Here is a 23,163-nt window from a genome sequence, read left to right as displayed (position 1 = left end):
TTCAGGTAGGGAGTGCTCAACATTGGCAGGTACTTACTTAGGTGATCCCTTGTAGCCCAAGGATGATGGTCCTCCAAGTGTAGTGTTCGTAGGTGGCTGTGGAGCCCTATTCTTGATCCGCATGTTCTCCTGAAGTGAGGACATTGGTTTCCAGGTAGAAGGCGGTCCTGATCAGGGTTGGCTTGACATGCCATCCTCTTAGCATGTTTCTCCCCTTTGCCCTCCATTCATGCCTCTTCGAATTCTGCAGCACTGCTGGTCACAACTGATATCCAGTCAGAGCACTCAAGGGCCAGGGCTTTCCAGTTCTCAGTGTCTATGCCATCATTTTTTAGGTTGGCTTTAATTACATCTTTAAATCTCTTTTCCTGCCCACCAATATTACGTTTCCCGCTCTTGAGTTGGGAGTATAGTAACTGCTTTGGGAGATGGTGATCGGGCATTTGGACAACGTGGCCAGTCCAGTGGAGTTGATGGAGTATGAGCACTGCTTCAATGCTGGTGTTCTTTTCTTTTTCCAGCATGTTGACCTTTGTCCACCTGTCTTCTTTCCAAGAAATTTGTAGGATTTTTCAGAGACAACGCTGATGGAATCATTCCAGGAGTTGAGTGTGACGTCTGTAGACCACGTTTTGTAGGCACATAGCAGGGTTGGAAAGACAATAGCTTTATAAACAAGCACCTTGATATCCCTACAGATGTCCCAATCCTCAAACACTCTCATTTGGAAAAATGCTGCACTCGCAGAGCTCAGGTAGTGTTGTGTCAGTGTTGACTTTTCTGGAGAGGTGGCTGCCAAGGGAGTGGAAATGGTCATCATTTTCTAATGTTACACCACGAAGCTGTATTTTTGGCATTGCAGAGGGATTGGCTGATGACTGCTGGAAACACACTTTGGTTTTCTCGATTTGGTTGGTAGGTTGTGCTTAATTTTGCCTCCTACTTGCAGATACTTGCAATGGGATGGCAAGTTACTTTTCCCACTCATAACAATTAAAACATCCTTAAATATGAAGACTCGTAGTAATATAACATGTGGGAGCCTTAGGGGGCTCTAACTGGTCTTGACTCACCCTGTGTTGCCCTCAATAGCACCCCAAACCCTTCTCTTACCTATGCCCTGGGCAACGCCACCTCTATTGGCAAAGTGCAGAGGTTCTCATCCACAAGATTAAAATTGCTCAAAAAGCATCAAGGGAGAAATTATTGCTGGCTCTCACCATTTGGGAAACCAGGTCAATATAGTCAAGCTGGATAAAAAAGGAACTTCTGCTCCAGAAAGCTCAGACTCAGCCAGCAAAGAGTGAGATAGGAAAAGACACATCTCCCCTTCAGGACAACTGTGGAAGACTAGCTGCGTTAGACTAAAAGACCTTATGGCTCGCCGGTTTGCTGTGATGGGAAGGCAGAAAGCTTACACTCTAGCTTGAGTGAAGGATGAAGTGTTTGGGGTCTACCAGTCTTGGCCAGTACAGGCTATGTGAAACATGATGGGAGGGGCTGTCCAATTATGTCTAAATGGCCACAGAGATCCATCCCTGCCTCACATCCTCAGGTCTGGAGTTGACCCTCAAGGTCTGCTCCACCTCTTTGCATGAGGAAGGCTTCTTCAGCCCAGACCTGCAAAGCCAACCCTCTCCAGAAGGTCTCCCCAGGAAGCTGCGAACCTCTCTCAAAGAAACACGTTTTTATGTATCTTAGCATACACAGAGCTTTTTTTAAATATATGAACCAAAATCTTAATTATTCACCAAATGCAGCTTGAGAAGATGGAAACCGTCCTGTCATCCTCCTCCTCCCTCTCCTCTCGGCCATCTGACGGTGGTCACCTGCTATTGTTGTATGACAGACAAGGTCCCTTCCTCCCTTCTGTCTTTCTCCCGCTCGCCACCAGCCTTCCTTCTGTTGCTGTTGCTGATATGAGCCCCATCAGATGAAGAAGAAATGGGAAGCTGCCATGCTGCCCCTTTTTGGATTTGTGTCCTGCTTCCAACTAGCTGCTCAGGGATAGATGGAGTGTCTGCTCCATTCATGCATAAAGTAAGGGGCTGTCATTTTACCCCACAAAGTGTGTGCACCAGTGAGAGGAAAGAAATCACATCTCACTTTATATAGCCACCAGAGCTCTCCATGCAGCATCTCTTCCAGCACAGTTCTCAGGGAACTCCACTGGTCCAAGCAGCCCGGAGGAATGTACTCAGAGCTCTCCACACTTCCCTCGAAAGCAAATCTCTTATGTGACAAAAATAAGACACTGGGCCAAAACCCAAGGAGACAATGTTCAGCCTCAAATTGCCCCGAACAGGTCCAGATTGCCCCTTAGAAACTTTGAGGAGTTGGTTTTGTTCCCCCAAGTTCTCCTGGGCAATACAACCAGATGGTTCTCATGTGGAACCAGACAAAGAACCTTCTGAGGTACAAATATGTGCAAAGAGCTGGGACCTTCCCAATATCCTGCAGGAAAAGACACAGCAGCCTTCAGCCTGCTCACTCTTCAGTGATGGGATTAGGGGAAGAAAGAGTGGGGACACTTAACACAGAATTCAGTCTTCAACCCCTAGAATTATTGGTTTGGAAAGGATCTCGAGGCTATCTATTCCAACCCCTGCCACGTGGGAAATCACAGGAAAAGCACTCCTCGTAGCCATCCCACCTCGAGTTAAAAGCCTCCTAAGATGGAAAGTCCACCAGCCCTTGAGACCTTCTACTCCACTCTCTACAGCTCCTACTGTCAGGATGTTTTTCTAATGTTCATGTAGCATTTCTTTTCTTGCAATATTAATCACTGGCTCATGTTCTAGCCCCCAGAGCAGCAGAAAACTTCACATTCTACCTCAGAACATCTTAAGCTAGCAAATGGGGGGGGGGGGGGAGCAATCTCCCCCATGTGCCAGGGACTAGTATCATATTTGAGCCCCTTGACTACAACTGTTTCATTCTTTTGTGGAGACTTGCTGGGGCCAACAGCCAGCTCTGGTTCACGGGCCACCACTTCTGAGTATTCTTTTTCTATGTGACCTCCTTCCCAATACAGCAGTACCCAAGTTACGAACAAGATAGCCTTTGACAACATAACATAGCTTCCATAGGTTTGTTCTTAAGTTGAATAATAATAATAATAACAACAACAACAACAACAATAACACTTTATATGTACCCCGCTACCATCTCCCCAAGGGACTCAGTGCGGCTTACAAGAGGCCGAGCCCAAATACAACAATACAAGCAATAATAACAACAATACAAGCAATTAATTTTTTTAAAAAAACATAGACAATAAAATATGCAACAATTAACAATAAAACAACACACAATTAAAAACAGTGGGAAGGCCAAATATAAAGTTAAAATTGGAAATGATGCAGGGACATGGGCAAAAAGGTGAAAGTGGCGTTTGTGTATGTATGTAAGTTGGAACAGGTACATTTGAAGTGTAATTCCAGCATCTACCTACCTACCTACAAGTGTCTGTTTTGCTGCCTGTGCCCCTATTCAGAAGATTTCACCTCATTTCTGTCTCTAGAGACTAGGACATGGAACTACAAGAAAGGAGATTCCATCTGAATATGGGGAAGAACTTCCTGACTGTGAGAGCTGTTCAGCAGTGGAACTCTCTGCCACAGAGTATAGTGGAGGCTCCTTCTTTGGAGGCTTTTAAACAGAGGCTGGATGGCCATCTATCGGGGGTGCTTTGAATGCAATATTCCTGCTTCTTGGCAGGGGGTTGGACTGGATGGCCCATCAGGTCTCTTCCAATTCTATGAATCTATATCCATATCTTGGAAGTTTTTTTTTAACTGCCCAAGTTTCTGGAGGAAGTTCCACAGCAGACATCTTGGGAGTCTCTAAATCTCACAACAAAGCACCAACAGAGACAACAGAGGCAGAAATCTAGGGACCAACAGGTCTGTATGTGGACCTCTTCAGAAGTCCCAGGATTTTTTGCCGCTGCTTAAAATTCGTGATTTAGTGCTGTCTGGAAGCGCCCTGGGAGGTTTGGGAAACTACAAGCAAGCCACACTGTTGGGAGCCCTGGTGAACTGGAAGCCCCAGGAAACTGTAAGCAGGTCTTGCAACTGAACTCAACGGCACACACCTATTACACCTTACACCACAATGAGGCACGATTACAAGCAGCCTCTCATCCTGATTTGGAAGAAAGCAACCACGCAGTCTTATACTATTGCTCCCCTCAACGTTCGTGTCCTTGGAATACACTCTCCCCCCACTATATAAAGGCCTTGTTCAACCCATGTTTATACAAGCTCTCCCTCGCAAATAACCTACTCCTATTATCTCACCCTGAGTTTTTAACATTTTATCTTGTACACGCGGCCCGCTCATTGTCATTATGACTGTGGATATTGTATTTGTATATTGCTTTTTTAAAATTATTGCTATTTATATGTCTGTCTTTTACTGTTTTTGCTGGTGTGTTGATTTTAATTTTGTTGTAATTTGTTGTTTGGGCTTGGCCTCATGTAAGCCGCCCCGAGTCCCCGTTGGGGAGATGGTGGCGGGGTATAAATAAAGTTTATTTATGTATTTATTTATAAAGGAGCCCTTGTCACTGGCCTGACGGAGCCCCATCAGCTTCTTGACCCCTCTTCTCAGCTCCCTACAGCTGCTGGAAGGAAGTCGTGCTTGGTTTCTTCAGCGGGACAAACAGCATCCTCATTTTAAAAACCTCCTGGGTTGTAGTTATCTTTCGTGCAGACTTCCCGTCCTATTCCATTCCGATCATGTGAGATTTTAATCAGCATTTAAAGTGCTGAACTGCTCACCAGCTGGGCTTCCTCCCTTCCTTAGCCCTCAAAACAAGTGAGCTATGATATAAGTAAATAAGTCAGCATGCAAAACACTCTTCTCTCTTTCTTTCTCGCTCTCTCACAGACACATGCAAAACGGAATGGACAGACAGAACGAGAGGCCAGAACAACAGACTGCCTCCTTCCCCCAAATAGGAAACTTCAGGGGGGTCTCCCCGTGCTTCCACCCAAGTGCTAGCAGTCAGATTTCTCCTTTCATCTCCCCTCCCTTCCCACACTCCCTGTTCCATAATCAAACCCCCTGCGCTTTGCTGAAATGAAACCCTCCTGTGGCTTTGGCTTGCGGGGTGCTCACCAGGCCTGTACTTCCCAATTCAGACGGCGTGCAGCCGCCTGACAGGGGATGTCATTTCCCCGCCTGTTGTGGCAGATGGGATTGGAGTGGAGGGGTTCTGTACACGTTACATTAGGCACCAATGACTGCCAGGATGGGAGAGTGAGTCGGAGCTTTGAAAAGCTGCCGCTGGAAATCCCAAAGGGTTACTGTGGTAACATGCCGGAGGAAGGCAACGCGGAAAACTCACGGGACTGGTTAAGATACACATTTGGGGCTGAAAGTTGTCGATGGTGACACTTTCCTCCCCAGATATAAAAGGACTGAAAATACTAGGGGTCCAGACATAGGGAGGGAGAGAGGAAAGAGAGACTTCTGAAAGCACAAAATCCATTCTGGCAAGAGGAGGGTTGGAAATAGAAATGCCTCTGGTCATCCAGGTCAATTTCTGTAAAAGCAGGGGTTCTCAACTCTCCCAATGCCACAACCCCTTCATACAGTTCCTTAAAAACTCTAAAATCAGGATAGTTAATAAAGAGCAACACTAAAAAAGGAGGGGAATTCCAGGCATGAAACAATCAGGGCCAGGTAACACCTCTCAACAAAGGATTCCCCCAGGCAACAATCAGCCAGGCTTTGAAGCTGCAAAGCCATTCAACGCTAAGCAAGGTGGCCATTTACAACATTCACACTTGCCTCAAGCAGACAAGAGTTCTTTCTGTGACAAAATGAAAATCATGCACGTGTAGTTCACGTTTGATCAATCCACACACTGTCTTGCCAGAGGAAAAAAAAAATGCCATGCAGATTATCAACAAAGACCAAGTAGTCTACTCTTCATAATTTGGAATGGCATGTTAACAATCATGTGACCAGTTGCATCGACTGACATAATGTCCTTTTAGAGTGATTTAAAATGGTCTTCCTTTGTCCATGTGGAGAAACTTCCATCAGCAGCATATGAAGCAAGAGTACACTCAAAACCATCACTCTCTCTGCTTCTCTCTGCTTCCCTGCAAGCATCTGCACATCCCAGGTGTAAAAAATTAACAGTAAACAAAAGTTCCAGGCTCAGCTAGCTCCCAGGCCAATCAGCTTCATGCATCTTATTTTATTTCATGCATCTCCAGCTCATCCCCTGTTTGGGTATCAGCCAGCACATCAATGACTTAAATCAAGAAATAGTTTTCTAGGATCTACAGAGACACTCGCTGGAACACCTCAGCAAGTGAGAGTCCAAAAGTGGCAGGCTCAAATCCAGAACCTCAACCAATGGCTGATATCAAATGAGAGACTCCCCCCTGGGCACACAGAAAACTGGGCGACTTGGAAGGCGCTGAGCAGACTGTGTTCTGGCACCACGAGATGCAGAGCCAACCTTAAGAAATGGGGCTACAAAGTGGAATCCACAACATGTGAGTGTGGAGAAAAGCAAACTACAGACCACCTGCTGCAATGCAACCTGAGCCCAGCTACATGCACAATGGAGGACCTTCTTATAGTAACACCAGAGGCACTCCAAGTGGCCAGCTACTGCTCAAAGGACATTTAATCAACTACCAAGCTTGTGAACTTTGTCTTTTGTTTGTTTGTTTGTTAAAAAATGCAATACAACTGTTTGGTTTGCTCCTGACATGATAAATAAATAAATCTTATTTTAAAGTTGACACACACATGCTAACTGATTTCTACATACTCCAACATTTTCTCCCACCCTAAACATTCTACAGATATATAAACTCCACTTGTTTACTTCCCAACAGACCCCTAAATCTCTGAGGATGCCTGTCATAGATGTGGGCGAAATGTCAGGAGAGAATGCTTCTGGAACATGGCCATACAGCCTGGAAAACTCACAGCAATCCAGTGATTCTGACCATGAAAGCCTTTGAGAACAAGATAAAGGGACTTTCTACAAAGTTGACAGAGATAGCCTAAGTCCCTCCTGTGCCCGTAGGCGGGGAAGAAATCACCGAGAAGACAGAGACAGGTCTCAGGATAAAGAACCCACGTCTCAGCAATAGTTTCCCAAAATTCTCCAGCGACCACCCACCTGCTTGCTACCATTCCCGTAAAAAGGCCTGTGTGTGCTCTGTGCTTTTAAGCTCACACCTCTCACACATACAGAAAATGAAAGCTTTAATAATGGACATGAAATTCAGCACTCTAAGGAGCTCGGCTTCCTTTCTTTCTTCCTTTTCTTTCTTTTTAAAAGCCTGCCTTAGTCTTTGTGCCTAGCAAAGCAGGTTTGATTGAAGGTGTGAGAAATGTCAAACGACAGTTTGGGGCTGAGCGGGACTTGTTGTGGTGGGGAAGGGAGGGATGCTCAAAAAGCCCAGGCTTCTCCCTTCTGTGGATAGCAAATTCATTCAAAACGCAGGCTGACATGGGCAACGTTGGCCAGCTTTAGCCTTCGGTCACTTTCGGTCGCTCGGGTCACAAAATCAAGCCAAATCTGGGCAGCTTTGGTGAGCACAAAGGACACAGAGCCTTGCCTAAAAAGGGAGCCTACCCACGCAGTGTCTAAAAGAGCTCCCTCTCACTCCAAAAGCCTTGTCAAAAGCGTCAAAGGCTCCCTGGGCAAGGGATCTAAGCCAGCAGAGAAGTGGCAGAAGGACTGGGATCCCCGAGCCTCAATTTACAAAAACACTTCTGTGAAAATACCAGTGGCTTCTTCAGGGGTGGAGGTTGGCAGGGGGGTCTCAGGCTTTGGCGCAGGTGGGGTCGGCCCACGGCTCCGCCGACCTTTCTTGTCGCCAGACGCACCGCGCCGCCGAGCGCTCATCTTTCACCGCTGGATCCTGCAAGAAGCCATTTGTATTAGGAAAGTTGACACGATGAGTACCAAATTTGGCACAAAGACTCCACAACTCCAGCATGTACAGCAGGCATGGGCAAAGTTGGGCCCTCCTCCAGGTGTTTTGGACTTCAGCTCCCACAATTCCTAACAGCCGGTAGGCTGTTAGGAATTGTGGGAGCTGAAGTCCAAAACACCTGGAGGAGGGCCCAACTTTGCCCATGCCTGCTCTAGCAAAACGCGTATAGTGTAATAATATAATAGTGAGATAATAAATAATGCGTTCCCTGGCATCTCCTCAAGCTACTTTCTTGCTGAAATTGTTCAGTAGGGTAGATTCACATATACATACACACACATATAATATTGATAATAATATTATAATGTAATACAATATAATACTAATAATGGAGCTCCCAGTGGCGCAGTGGGTTAAACCCCTTTGCCGGCAGGATTGAAGACCGACAGGTCGCAGGTTCGAATCCGGGGAGAGGCAGATGAGCTCCCTCTATCAGCTCCAGCTCCTCATGCGGGGACATGAGAGAAGCCTCCCACAAGGATGATAAAAACATCAAATCATCCGGGCGTCCCCTGGGCAACGTCCTTGCAGACGGCCAATTCTCTCACACCAGAAGTGACTTGCTCCTGACACGACAAAAAAAAAACACCGAATAATAATACAAGATAATAATTATATATATATATTTAGTATATGTAATACTACTAATAATACTACAATCTAGTGCAGGGGTCCTCAAACTAAAGCCCGAGGGCCAGATACGGCCCTCCAAGGTCATTTATCCAGCCCTCACTCAGGGTCAACCTAAGACAACTTGAAAATACACAACAACAACAATCTTATCTCATCAGCCAAAACGAAACCCACACTTCCTACTAAAATACTAATGTTTATATTTCTTAAAATTGTTCGTTTTAATTATTGTATTGTTTATAAGTGTTTTTTGCACTACAAATAAGATATGTGCAGTGTTCATAGGAATTCATTCATGTTTTGTTTTTCTTTTTTCAAATTGTAATCCGGCCCTCCAACAGTTTGAGGGACTGTGACCTGGCCCTCTGTTTAAAAAGTTTGAGGACCCCTGGTCTAGTGGTATAGTACAATATATAATAGTAATATATAATACTAATATTGTGTTGTGCTAATAATATGATATATTGTATACACATATAATATTGATAATAATACTATAATGTAATACAATATAATCAAATAATACAAAATAATAATTATATATTTTATATTACATGCAATATTACTAATAATATTGCAGTATAGTGGTATAGTACAGTATAGTAATATATTATACTAGTATTGAGCTGTGCTAATAATATAATATATTGTATATATAATATATAATATATTGTATACACATATAATATTGATATAATATTATGATGTATAATAATAATAATAATAATAATAATAATAATAAATATTTATATTCCACTCTATCTCTCCGAAGGGACTCAGGGCGGATTCCAAACAGGAAAGGCAAACATTCAATGCCTGGTAATGTAATACAATATAATAATGATACAATATAATAATTATATATTTCATATTACATGTAATATTACTAATAATATGGCAGCATAGTGGTATAGTACAGTATAACAATATATAATACTAATATTGTGCTGTGCTAATAATATATTATATACACATATAATATTGACAATATTACAATGTAATACAATATAATAATAATACAATATAATGATTATATATTTTACATTACATGCAATATTGCTAATAATATTGCAGAATAGTGGTATAGTACAGTATAGTAATATATAATGCTAATATTGTGCTGTGCTAATAATATATTGTACATACATATAATATTGACAGTATTATAATGTAATACAATGTAATATTAATAATAATACAATATAAAAGTTATATATTTTATATTACATGCAATATTACTTATAATATTGCAGTATAGTGGTATAGTACAGTATAGTAATCTATAATACTAATATTGTGCTAGGCTATAATATTGACAATATTATAATGTAATACAATATAATATTAATAATAATACAGTATAAGAATTATATATTTTATATTACACAGCAATCTTACTAACAATATTGCAATATAGTGGTATAGTACAGTATAGTAATATATAATACTAATATTGTGCTGTGCTTATATTGTGCTAGGTAATAATATCTTGTATACACATATAATATTGACAATATTATAATGTAATACAATGTAATATTAATAATAATACAATATAATAATAATTTATTTTATATTACATTACATGCAATACTACTAATAATATTGCAGTATAGTGGTATAGTACAGTATAGTAATACATAATACTAATATTGTGAGAGGCTAATCATATAATATATTGTATACACATATAATATTGATAGTAATGCTGTAATGTAAAGCAATATAATACTAATATTAACACAATATAATAATTATATAATATATATAGTATTGACAACATTATAATGTAATACGACATAATATTAATAATAACACGATGTAATAATTATACATTTTATATTACAGGTAATATTACTAATAATATTGCAGTATAGTGGTACAGTACAATAAGACTAATATTATGCTATGCTAATATTATAATATATTGTATGTACATATAACTTGTAAGCTGCTCTCAGTCCCCTTCGGGGTGAAAAGGGCGGCATATAAATGTCGTAAATAAATAAATAATACATAAATAAATAATAGATAATCTACAATTATTCTTTTCCATCAGTAAAGTCTAATAATTGCCTGGCTCAGCCTTGGGCCAACTTGGGCCCTCCAGGTGTTTTGGACTTCAACTCCCACAATTCCTAACAGCCTATCGGCTGTTAGGAATTGTGGGAGTTGAAGTCCAAAACACCTGGAGGGCCCAAGTTGGCCTAAGCCTGACCTAAACCTTGGGAAAGTGGCTTTTTTGGGATTCCAAATCCCAGAATCCCCTGACTAACCAAGCCACTACACTGCTGGTTGGGGGATTCTGGGAATTATCATCCAAAGAAGTCACTTTTCTCAGCTGAAACTCTCACACTGGCTCTGAATTGTCCCTTGCGAGCCACCGTCGTCCCCCATTTCCAGTCTGTCCTTCTGTTTCATTCCCCCATCCCATAATTTCCCCCCAACCCCCCAAAAAATACTTTCCCCCTCCTCCAGACACACCTTTTCCCGTCTCCCAACTTCGCCCTTGATCTCCCTTCCCAACTACAACTCCCCAAACTCTTGCTTCCTTCCACCCATCAACGTTGCCACGGGCAACGGGGAAACTTTAAGGGAGGAGCGCGAGGGCCTTTCGGAGAGCCAATGGGATGGCTGGGAATTCGGAGGGGGCGTGGTCACACCCCAAAGAGCAGAGCGACCGTTGGTGCCAAGGATGGGGGAGGGGTTACAGCTTCGTCATTGAGCGAGGCTATTGAGTGGGCGGGGCCAGCGCTTCCTGATTGACAAGCGGGAGGTAGTGGGCGGAGTTATGGATTCCTCATTGAGCGAGGCCACTGAGTGGGCGGGGCTATACCATCCTGATTGACAGGGAAGGGGGCGGGGTTTTGGCTTCGTTATTGAGCGAGGCTACTGAGTGGGCGGGGCTATAGCTTCCTGATTGACAGGGAAGGGGCGGGGTTATAGCTTCGTTATTGAGCGAGGCTATTGAGTGGGCGGGGCTATATCTTCCTGATTGACAGGGAAGGGGGCGGGGTTATGGCTTTGTTATTGAGCGAGGCTACTGAGTGGGCGGGGCTATATCTTCCTGATTGACAGGGAAGGGGGCGGGGTTATGACTTCGTTATTGAGCGAGGCTACTAAGTGGGCGGGGCTATATCTTCCTGATTGACAGGGAAGGGGGCGGGGTTATAGCTTCGTTATTGAGCGAAGCTACTGAGTGGGCGGGGCTATATCTTCCTGATTGATAGGGAAGGGGGCGGGGTTATGGCTTCGTTGTTGAGCGAGGCTACTGAGTGGGCGGGGCCATCGCTTCCTACTGAGTGGGCGGAGTTATGGATTCCTCATTGAGCGAGGCTAGTGAGTGGGCGGGGCTATAGCTTCCTGATTGACAGGGCCACGTCAGAGCTCGCGAGGGGAAAAAACAAACAGCGGTTTCCGGGGCGGGGCCTCGAAAAAGAGCGGGAAACTCTTCATGTCTCCTCAGTTATATAGGCCTCACTTGTCAGTCATAGAATCATAGAATCAAAGAGTTGGAAGAGACCTCATGGGCCATCCAGTCCAACCCCATTCTGCCAAGAAGCAGGAATATTGCATTCAAATCACCCCTGACAGATGGCCATCCAGCCTCTGTTTAAAAGCTTCCAAAGAAGGAGCCTCCACCACACTCCGGGGCAGAGAGTTCCACTGCTGAACGGCTCCCACAGTCAGGAAGTGACAGCACACCGGTAGCAAACAGGCAGCCAGTGGAGCTGGCGTAACATGGGAGTTGTGTGCTCCCTATATGCCGCCCCAGTTATTAACCTGGCTGCCTCTCATTGGACTATTTGAAGCTTCCAAGCAGTCTTCAAAGGCAAACACACGTAGAGTGCGTTGCAGTAGAGTATCCTAGATGTGACGAGAGCAGGGACCACCGTCCACCATCCATCTGCACTTAAAATTGGAAAACAACTGAGGAATACAAAAAATGTATGAACTGCGAGTGTGGTACATTGTTATCAGGATTTATTTCCCCCCAAATTCACAAAATATGGGGTACAGAGACCATACGACCCCCATGTTACGCCAGCTCCACTGGCTGCCGATTAGCTTCCGAGCACAATTCAAAGTGCTGGTTTTGACCTATAAATCCCTAAACAGCTCTGACCCAGTTTACCTGTCCAAACGGATTCTCCCCTATGAACCATCAAGGTTATTAAGATCTTCCAAAGGGGCCCTGCTCTCGGTCCCACTTCCTTCGCAATCACGTCTGGTGGGAACGGGACGGGGCCTTCTCGGTGGTGGCCCCTCGGCTTTGGAAATCCCACTAGAGATTAGATCTGCGCCTTCCCTCCTGACCTTTAGGAAACTAATAAAAACTTGGCTTTGGAACTTGGCATTTCAGGATTGAGTCAATAACCCTTGTCCACATGGAAGGAGGGCGACGAATTATGACTGTACTGACGACTTGACTTGTGTAATGTGATGATGATGTTTTTATTGTACTGATATTTTAATGTATAATGATGATGCATTGTGCTGTTTTGTATATTATTGTATATGAACACATGTTGTGAACCATAGAATCAAAGAGTTGGAAGAGTCCTCATGGGCCATCCAGTCCAACCCCATTCTGCCAAGAAGCAGGAATATTGCATTCAAATCACTCCTGACAGATGGCCATCCAGCCTCTGTTTAAAAGCTTCCAAAGAAGGAGCCTCCATCACACTCCGGCGCAGAGAGTTCCACTGCTGAACGGCTCTCACAGTCAGGAAGTTCTTCCTCATGTTCAGATGGAATCTCCTCTCTTGTAGTTCGAAGCCATTGTTCCCTTGCGTCCTAGTCTCCAGGGAAGCAGAAAACAAGCTTGCTCCCTCCTCCCTGTGGCTTCCTCTCACATATTTATACATGGCTATCATATCCCCTCTCAGCCTTCTCTTCTTCAGGCTAAACATGCCCAGTTCCCTAAGCCGCTCCTCATAGGGTTTGTTCTCCAGACCCTTGATCATTTTAGTCGCCCTCCTCTGGACACATTCCAGCTTGTCAATATCTCTCTTGAATTGTGGTGCCCAGAATTGGACACAATATTCCAGGTAGGGGTCTAACCAAAGCAGAATAGAGGGGTAGCATGACTTCCTTAGATCTAGACACTATGCTCCTATTGATGCAGGCCAAAATCCCATTGACTTTTTTTGCCTGAGTCCCTCCTTCGAGGTGAGAAGACCGGTATATAAAACTTCTAAATAATATATATATATATATATATTTAAAGTATACCCCTAATACTGAGAAATGTTTTATACTGCTGGTCGGCAACAGATCAAATTGAAATATTTTGAATCTGAGGTGAGCAAAATGTTAGACTTTGTGAAATACATAAACATGAGATTTTATACAATTGGCAGCCATTCAAATTTTCCACTCTGCCCGCTCTGTTCAGAGGGCTGGCTTGGAGCAGCGTCTTGATTGGCTGGCACTGTGATGATGTCACCACCTCCAGGTGGGGATTCCCTGGTAGAGGGGCGGAGACTGAGGGGGCTGGTCCTGGGGAGAGCCAATCAGCTGTTGGGGGCGGAGCCTCAGAGAAGTCCATTGTCCAAATCAGGAAGTGCGAATGGATCCTGGATTAGCTTTGAATGTTTTAGTCTCTGGTGAGGAGAAAAGCTCTTGGGTAAAATAAGAGTCCTACCAAAAATTGGAAATTGAAACAAAAAATGGCTGGTAAATTTTTAAAAATAAGCTAAAAAATCTATATAAAAATGTAATGTTCGTTTGTGGAATTAACATAACTCAAAAACCACTGGACGAACGGACACAAAATTTGGACGAGTGACCGTCACTCATAAAAACACTGGAAAACACAGCAGGGGAGACTTTAAAAGCCAAAAAAAGAATACATTACAATGCATGCGCAAAACCACATATATACACAAACACACATATATACACATATACACAAATATATACACACATATATACACACAAAACACATATACACAGAAAGGGGAAAGGAAGGAAGGAAGAGAAGGAGGGAGAGAAAGAAAGAAGGAAAGGTAGAGAAGGAAGAAAGGAGAGAAGGAAATTAAAAAGTGAAAGAAGGGAGGAAAGAGAGGGAAGGAAAGAGAGAAGGAACAAAAGAGAGAAAGGAGAGAGGGAAGAAAGAGAGAAAGAAAAGTGGAGAATGAAGAAAGGAGAGAAGGGAAAAAAGTGAAAGAAGGAAGGAAAGAGAGGGAAGGAAAGACAAGGAACAAAAGAGAAAGAAGGAGGGAGGGAAGAAAGAGAGAAAGAAAAGTGGAGAATGAAAGGAGAGAAGGAAAAAAGTGAAAGAAGGAAGGAAAGAGAGGGAAGGAAAGACAAGGAACAAAAGAGAGAAAGAAGGAGGGAGGGAAGAAAGAGAGAAAAGTGGGGAATGAAGAAAGGAGAGAAGGGAAAAAGTGAAAGAAGGAAGGAAAGAGGGAAGGAAGGAGAGAAGGAACGAAAGAGAGAAAGAGGAAGGGAAGGAAGGAAGAAAGAAAGGTAGAGAATGAAGAAAGGAGAGAAGGGGAAAAAGTGCAAGAAGGAAGGAAAGAGAGGGAAGGAAAGAGAAGGAACGAAAGAGAGAAAGAGGGAGGGAAGGAAGGAAGAAAGAAAGGTAGAGAATGAAGAAAGGAGAGAAGGGAAAAAGTGAAAGAAGGAAGGAAAGAGAGAGAAGGAAGGAGAGAAGGAACGAAAGAGAGAAAGAGGGAGGGAAGGAAGAAAGAAAAAGGTAGAGAATGAAGAAAGGAGAGAAGGGGAAAAGTGAAAGAAGGAAGGAAAGAGAGGGAAGGAAAGAGAAGGAACAAAAGAGAGAAAGAAGGAGGGAGGGAAGAAAGAGAGAAAGGAAAGTGGAGAATGAAGAAAGGAGAGAAGGGGAAAAAGTGCAAGAAGGAAGGAAAGAGAGGGAAGGAAAGAGAAGGAACAAAAGAGGGAGGGAAGGAAGAAAGAAAGAAAGGTAGAGAATGAAGAAAGGAGAGAAGGGAAAAAGTGAAAGAAGGAAGGAAAGAGAGGGAAGGAAGGAGAGAAGGAATGAAAGAGAGAAAGAGGAAAGGAAGAAAGAAAGAAAGGTAGAGAATGAAGAAAGGAGAGAAGGGAAAAAGTGAAAGAAGGAAGGAAAGAGAGGGAAGGAAGGAGAGAAGGAATGAAAGAGAGAAAGAGGGAAGGAAGGAAAGAGACAAGGACGGGAAGGAACCAAAGAGCAAAGGATGTGAGGAAATAAACATCTAGAGAAGGAGGAAAGAAGAAGGGAAAGAAAAAGAGGGAGGAAAGGAAGGCGAGAAAGAGGGAGGGAAGATTGGCCACTGCAACGTGTGGCGGGTACAGCTAGTTACATATATATTGAGGGTAATAGAGCATGCACATGCATGCGACAGAGCCAGGTTTAAGGTGTTAATACTGCTTGCAAAGCCAGAAATTGGATGTTACAGAAATCCGATATTAAATATGTGTTCTTCAAAATGACTTATGGAATAGACTGTTTTATTTAACGTACAAAAGTGAGGGGGCAGTTTTATCGTTCGTGTGCTCAGTGGTGTGTTAGACGCCAAATTAACAGGTAGAAATAATGGTCCGCCTTTCCCGTGTTTTCTTACAAAACTCATATATTTCAAAAGCGGAACGTGAAATATTTCCCATCCCTTGGTCACATCATTCATTCTCCAGCCATGCATGAACAAATCTCTTAAGAGACAAATTTGTTTGTTGTTACTAATCAAACAATCAACAACGATATAAATCATTCCAGTTACAGCTGTGGCCCACTGGAGAACCCATTATGCTCTTAAGCCAGAGCTTTCCCAATATTTAATGCTGGGGATACTCCCTTTTAATACACTCATCAATATATGACACAGTGACCCCTTCCACACAGCTGTATAAAATCCACATTGAACTGGATTATATGGCAGTGTGGATTTAGATAATCCAGTTCAAAGCAGATATTGTGTCGAAGGCTTTCATGGTCAGAATCACTGTGTTGTTGTAGGTTTTTTCGGGCTATATGGCCATAGTCTAGAGGCATTCTCTCCTGACGTTTCGCCTGCATCTATGGCAAGCATCCTCAGAGGTAATGAGGTCTGTGGGAACTAGAAAAAAAGGGTTTATATATCTGTGGAATGACCAGGGTGAGACAAAGGACTGTTGTCTGATGGAGCTAGGTGTGAATGTTTCAACTGACCACCTTGATTAGCATATAATGGCCTGACATTGCCTAGAGCAGTGGTTCTCAACCTGGGGTCCCGAGATGTTTTTGGCCTTCAACTCCCAGAACTCCTAACAGCTGGTCAACTGGCTGGGATTTCTGGGAGTTGTAGGCCCAAAACACCTGGGGACCCCAGGTTGAGAACCACTGGCCTTGAGCAAACTTTTGTTGAGAGGTGATTAGATGTCCTTGTTTGTTTGCAGCTGTGGACAAGTCAACACATAGGGACCACCAAACGCAGCATTGCCCAAACACGAATCAAGGAACATGAAAGGCACTTCACACTACTTCAACCAAAGAAATCAGTCATAGCAGAGCACCTGATTTATTTATTTATTTATTTCACAGTTTTCTATACTGAGCTTCTCAACCTCATTGAGGGACTCAGCCCGGTTTCCATATACACTCATTAAAATATCATATATCACAATTACAAAAACAACTTTAAAAACACTATATATAAAACTACAGTGGTCAGTCGTCCTATTAAGATGGATCTACATCAACTTCCATCCAGGGTCCTCATTCATCGAAGGCCTGACTCCACAGCCACGTCTTCACCCGTTTCCTAAATGTTAGGATGGATGGGGCGGTTCTGGCCTCCAGAGGGAGAGAGTTCCAAAGTTGCGGGGCCACCACTGAGAAGGCCCTGTCCCTCGTCCCCACCAGGCGCGCTTGCGAGGCCGGTGGGACCAAGAGCAGGGCCTCTCCAGACGATCTTAGTAGTCTTGATGGTACGTAGGGGAGAATACGTTCGGAATACTGATGAACTAACCTGGACACATAATGTTGTTGGACCACTCTAACAACCACCATGTCAGACTACACAGAGAAGCCATTGAAATCCACAAGCATGTGGACAATTTCAACAGAAAGGAGGAAACCATGAAAATGAACAAAATCTGGCTACCAGTATTTAAAAAATCTAAAATTAGAACAGCACAACAACACAGAGGAAACAAACAAGGACATCTAATCACCTCTCAACAAAAGTTTGCTCTAGGCACTGTCAGGCCATTATAAGTCTATTTTCCCCAAACTTCACCAGTGTTCACATTTGGGCATATTGAGTATTTGTGCCAAGTTTGGTCCACAGTGCTCTCTGGATGTAATAATAATAATAATAATAACAACAACAATAATCGTTATTTAATATCCCACCACTATCTCCCCAATGGGGACTCAGGGTGGCTTACATGAGGCCAAGCCCAATGGCCTATTACAATAAGGTAAAACCAAAATAACAACACAGTAAAATACATACAACATATGAGTACAAAGACGATAAAGCAAAATCATACACAGTAAAATAAAATAACAATGAGTGAGCCACATATGCAAGATAAAAACTAAGATATTAAAAATACTAAAATCAGAATAAGATAGGGATGGAGCAGATTGTTTGTGGAGGGTGTAGGTGAACTACAACTCCAAAACTCAAGGTCAATGCCCACCAAGCCCTTCCAGTATTTTCTGTTGGTCATCGGAGTTCTGTGTGCCAAGATTGGTTCAATTCCATCATTGGTGGAGTTCAGAAAGCTTTTTGATTATAGGTGAACTATAAATCCTAGCAACTACAACTTCCATATGACAAAGTTAATCCCCTCCAACCCCAGCAGTATTCAAATTTGGGCGCATTGTGTATTTGTGCCACATTTTGTCCAGTGAATGAAAATACACTGATGAAAATATATCAGATATTTACGATTCATAACAGTAGCAAAATTACAGTTATGAAGTAGCAATAAAAATAATTTTATGGCTGGGATCACCATAACAGGAGGAACTGTATTAACTGGGGTCGCAGCTTGTGGAAGGTTGAGAAACACTGCTCTACATCAACACTGACAAAGAAACAAGAAATACTGTTTACCCACAAGCATAAAGAAATTACATATATTAGAAACCAACACTTTCTCATTACTTTATTTTCCAGATCACCAGACTGGGTTGTTGTAGGTTTTTTCGGGCTGTATGGCCATAGTCTAGAGGCATTCTCTCCTGACGTTTCGCCTGCATCTATGGCAAGCATCCTCAGAGGTAGTGAGGTGTGTTTGAAGTAGGAAAAAGAGGTTATATATCTATGGAATGACCAGGGTGAGACAAAGGAGTCTTGTCTGCTGGAGCTTGGTGTGAATGTTTCAACTGACCACCTTGATTGGCATACAATGGGCTGACTGTGCCTGGAACAAACTTTTGTTGAGAGGTAATTAGATGTCCCTGCCTGCTTCCTCTCTGTTGTTGTGTTGTTGCAATTTTACAGTTTTTTCAACACTGGTAGCCAGATTTTGTTCATTTTCATCGTTTCCTCCTTTCTGTTGAAATTGTCCACATGCTTGTGGATTTCAATGGCTTCTCTGGTCATTCCCTGGTCATTCCACAGATATATAAACCCCTTTTCCTACTTCCAACACACCTCACTACCTCTGAGGATGCTTGCCATAGATGCAGGCAAAACGTCAGGAGAGAATGACTCTAGACCAGTGATGGGCAACCTTTTGAGCTTGGTGTGTCCAAATTTGCCAAAAACCTGACCATAACTTGGGTGGGATGTCAACTTCGAGAAAAAATAAACGTAATTTTGCAATATTTATAGTTTAAATAAGAAAAAATGTATATTCCATGCTGAGTTATGGAGTGAACAATGCTCAAACATGCAGATGTTAAATTTGTAGAGCGTTTTACAAATTTAAGGATGGAATTAGATTGGGTCTTATAAGGTGTACTTCTCTGTATGCGGCCGCTTGTGGCCGTGTGTCATCAAAAATACCCAAGATACCTAACTGACCGCCTCTTGGCCTATGAGCCCACGAGGACTTTGAGCTCTTCCGGGGAGGCCCTGCTCTCGATCCCGCCTGCGTCACAGGCACGGCTAGCGGGGACAAGAGATAGGGCCTTCTCGGTGGTGGCTCCTCAGCTGTGGAACACGCTTCCCATGGACATCAGGCTAGCCCCCTCCCTGTTGATATTCCGCAGGAAGCTGAAGACCTGGTTGTTTAAGAAGGCATTTGAATAGAAGTGCAATTGACTGGTAACTCGACCATAGGAATGGAACAACGGAAATGGTATCGGATTGTGAATTTGACGATGAGACGACTTGTAGTAATGTTGATGTTTTTTTGATGAGATGTTTTTGATAATGATGTATTGTGGATTATTTTATTCTATGTTGTATTTTGCACCTGTTTTCTATGTTGTACACCGCAATGAGTCGCCATTAGGCTGAGAATTGCGGTATATAAGTGAAGTAAATAAATAAAATAATAAATAAATAATAAAAATAGCCATGTGTGTCAGTCCTGACACGCGTGTCATAGGTTCACCATCATGGCCATACAGTCTGAAAAAACCTACAACAACCCAGTGATTTCGGCCATGAAAGCCTTCGACAATACATTCACCAGACTGGGCCACAGCAACGTGTGGCAGGGGACGGCTAGTTTCAAATAAAATAAAATATCGGTGGTTGAAGCATGTACTACCATCTTCAGTCACTAGGTGGTAGATTTCCTCAACCAACACATAGCTCATCTGAAGCAAGGGCTTCACAATCCAAGGAAGGATGATAGGAGAAGCCCATTTGTAAGGGGAACAATAACCGAAGGCATGACTAGGGGGTCTCAGCGGCTGTAGCTTCAGTTAGTCAGGGTGGCTTAAGCCCGGCTTTGACAACCGCTTAACTTTGCTCACAAGTGTCAGCAGAACAAAACTAAGTGCTGTGTGAAATTGGCCAATTTTGCCACAGCCTCATAATGCACCCGAAGATCCTGCGTGATTAAAGCAACCGTGCTTTTTGTCTTCAACGACTCACACGCGCCAAACAAAGGGAAATGCCTCCCGATCAACTATACGGGCACAAGCCGATAAAGGAGGCGGCTGCTCACTAGGAGGCAAGCTCCATGCATCAGGTGCCATAGCTGAGCCGATCTTATTAGAAGCGTATTGTATCCGTGGCCACCTTCCCTCTGCCGCTCTATGCTATTAATGTGAACCATGCTGGTACATCACATCAAGTGGCTTTGTGTGCCGTGATCGCTGATGGAGGACAATCAGCCCTAATGGATTACTGCACTTTGTAGGAGACCACCTAGGAATATACACTGAGTCACAGCAGCCAGGAGCCGAAGCCATTTTTTGTACCTAGCTGCCTGTATGCAAGAGAGAAAGAAAGGCAAACACAAAGAAACCGGGGAGCGACCATTTACGACTTGGACTAGGAAAGATTCGGGTTGCCAGCTTTTGAAATATTATGTCCTACTATGGAGCAGAACCCAGAGTTTTCTAGGATGAAGGAAAGAGACAGGACACAGCTTTCTAGGCATCTAAGCCTTTGGTAAAGTCCAGAGTAAAGGGAATAGAAAACAATTTTAATTTTCTGGCAGCTAGTCTGCGGAGCAAAACAAACCTCAGATAGGGCTGTTTCTTGTTCATTGTCTGGCAAACCAGTAAGGATCGACTGTGTACTTTGTTCTGAAATCTGGGACTGCTTATATACTGGTTTCTGCGTTCATCTATATACATAAAAATGTAATGTTCGTTTGTGGGATTGACAGAACTCTAAAACCACTCGACGAATTGACACCAAATTTGGACACAAGACACCTCTCAGGCCAACGAGTGACCATCACTCATAAAAACACCGAAAAACACAGCGGAAGGGACTTAAAAAGCCAAAACACCAAAAAATACAACGCACACACAAAACCACAAACACATATATGCATATACACACACAAAACACATACACAGAAAGGAGGAAGGAAGGAAGGAGAGAAGGGAGGAAAGAAAGAAGGGTAGAGAAGGAGAGAAGAGGGGAAAGAAGGAGGGAAGGAGAGAAAGAAGTAAGAAAGAGGGAAGGAGAGAAGGAAGGAAAGAAAGAAGGGCAGAGAAGGAAGGAGAGAGAGGGGGAGAAAGAAGGAGAGAAGGAAAGAAAGAAAGGTGGAGAAGGAAGGAAGGAGAGAAAGAGGGAAAGGCGGGAAGGAGAGAAAGGAGGGAGAGAATGAAATAAAAAAGTGAAAGAGGGAAGGAAGGAGAGAAGGAATGAAAGAAAGAGGGAGGGAAGGAAGGAAGGAAGGAGACAAGGAAGGATGGAACCAAAGAGCAAAAGAAACGAGAAAAGAAACAAGTAGAGAAGGAAGAAAGAAGGGAAAGAAAAAGAGGGAAGGAAAGAGAGAGGGAATGAAGGAGAAAAAGAAAGAAGGAGAGAAAGAGGGAGGGAAGCTTGGCCACAGCAATGTGTGGCGGGTGCAGCTAGTCTATATAAATAAAAATGTAATGTTCGTTTGTGGGATTGACAGAACTCTAAAACCACTGGACGAATTGACCCCAAATTTGGACAGCATATACCTAACAACCCAATATATGTCCTTCACCCAAAAAAATTGATTTTGGGAGTTGTAGTTGCTGGGATTTATAGTTCACCTAAAATCAAAAAGCATTCTGAACTCCACCAATGATAGAATTGAACCAAACATAACATACAGGACTCCTGTGACCAACAGAAAACATTAGAAGGGTTTGGTGGGCATTGACCTTGACTTTGGAATTTGTAGTTCACCTGGACTCAAATAAGGATGGATCTGGACCAAACTTGGCACGAATACTCCATATGCCCAAATGTGAACTCAGATGGAGTTTGGGGGAAATAGATCCTGACATTTGGGAGTTGTAGTTACTGGGATTTATAGTTCACCTCCAATCAGAGAGCATTCTGAACCCCACCAATGACAGAATTGGGGCAAACTTCCCATACAGAACACCAATGAGCAACAGAAAATTCTTGAGGCAATGCTCCTCCATCATCAACTCTGCTGGACCGACCATGTTGTCCAAATGGTCGACCACTTTCGCACAAACAGTTGTTCTACTACAAACTCAAGAACAGGAAACGTAATGTTGGAGGATAGGAAAAGAGATTTAAAGATGGGCTCAAAGCCAACCTTAAAAACTGTGGAATAGACACCAAGAACTGGGAAGCCCTGGCCCTTGAGCGCTCTAGCAGGAGGTCAGCTGTGACCAGCAGTGCTGTAGAATTTGAAGAGGCACGAATGGAGGGTGAAAGGGAGAAACGTGCGAAGAGGAAGGCGGGTCAAGCCAACCCTGATCGGGACCACCTTCCAACTGGAAATTAATGTCCTCACTGTAGGAGAACATGCAGGTCAAGAATAGGGCTCCACAGTCACCCACCGCCAGGACACCATACTTGGAGGACAATCTTACTCGGCAACGAGAGATTGCCTAAGTAAGAAGTATAGTTTGCATTACCACCTGCAGTAGATTCACGGCCTCAACGGCCATGAGTGGATGCAGAATTGGAATCCTAGAGTTAGAAGAGACCACAAGACCATAATAAACCGATTTCTTTCTCCCATAACCCTT

The 23,163-nt window shown here is 43.3% G+C and overlaps 1 protein-coding gene across 1 annotated transcript in view; it reads right to left on the bottom strand.

The window, feature by feature from the left end:
* Positions 1-7,900, bottom strand: part of DNAH2 (dynein axonemal heavy chain 2) — a 202,285-nt gene extending 194,385 nt beyond the window's left edge. Inside the window, exon 1 of the mRNA XM_060779843.2 lies at positions 7,768-7,900. Coding sequence (XP_060635826.2) covers positions 7,768-7,888 — 121 coding nt within the window. The 5' untranslated portion in view covers positions 7,889-7,900. The remainder of the gene's footprint in view (positions 1-7,767) is intronic.
* Between the last annotated feature and the right edge of the window lie 15,263 nt (positions 7,901-23,163).

Source organism: Anolis sagrei, chromosome 6 (assembly GCF_037176765.1).
Source record: "Anolis sagrei isolate rAnoSag1 chromosome 6, rAnoSag1.mat, whole genome shotgun sequence".
Lineage (NCBI taxonomy): Eukaryota > Metazoa > Chordata > Lepidosauria > Squamata > Dactyloidae > Anolis > Anolis sagrei.
Note: the sequence above shows the minus strand (reverse complement) of the source record. Positions and strands in the feature narration are given on the sequence as shown.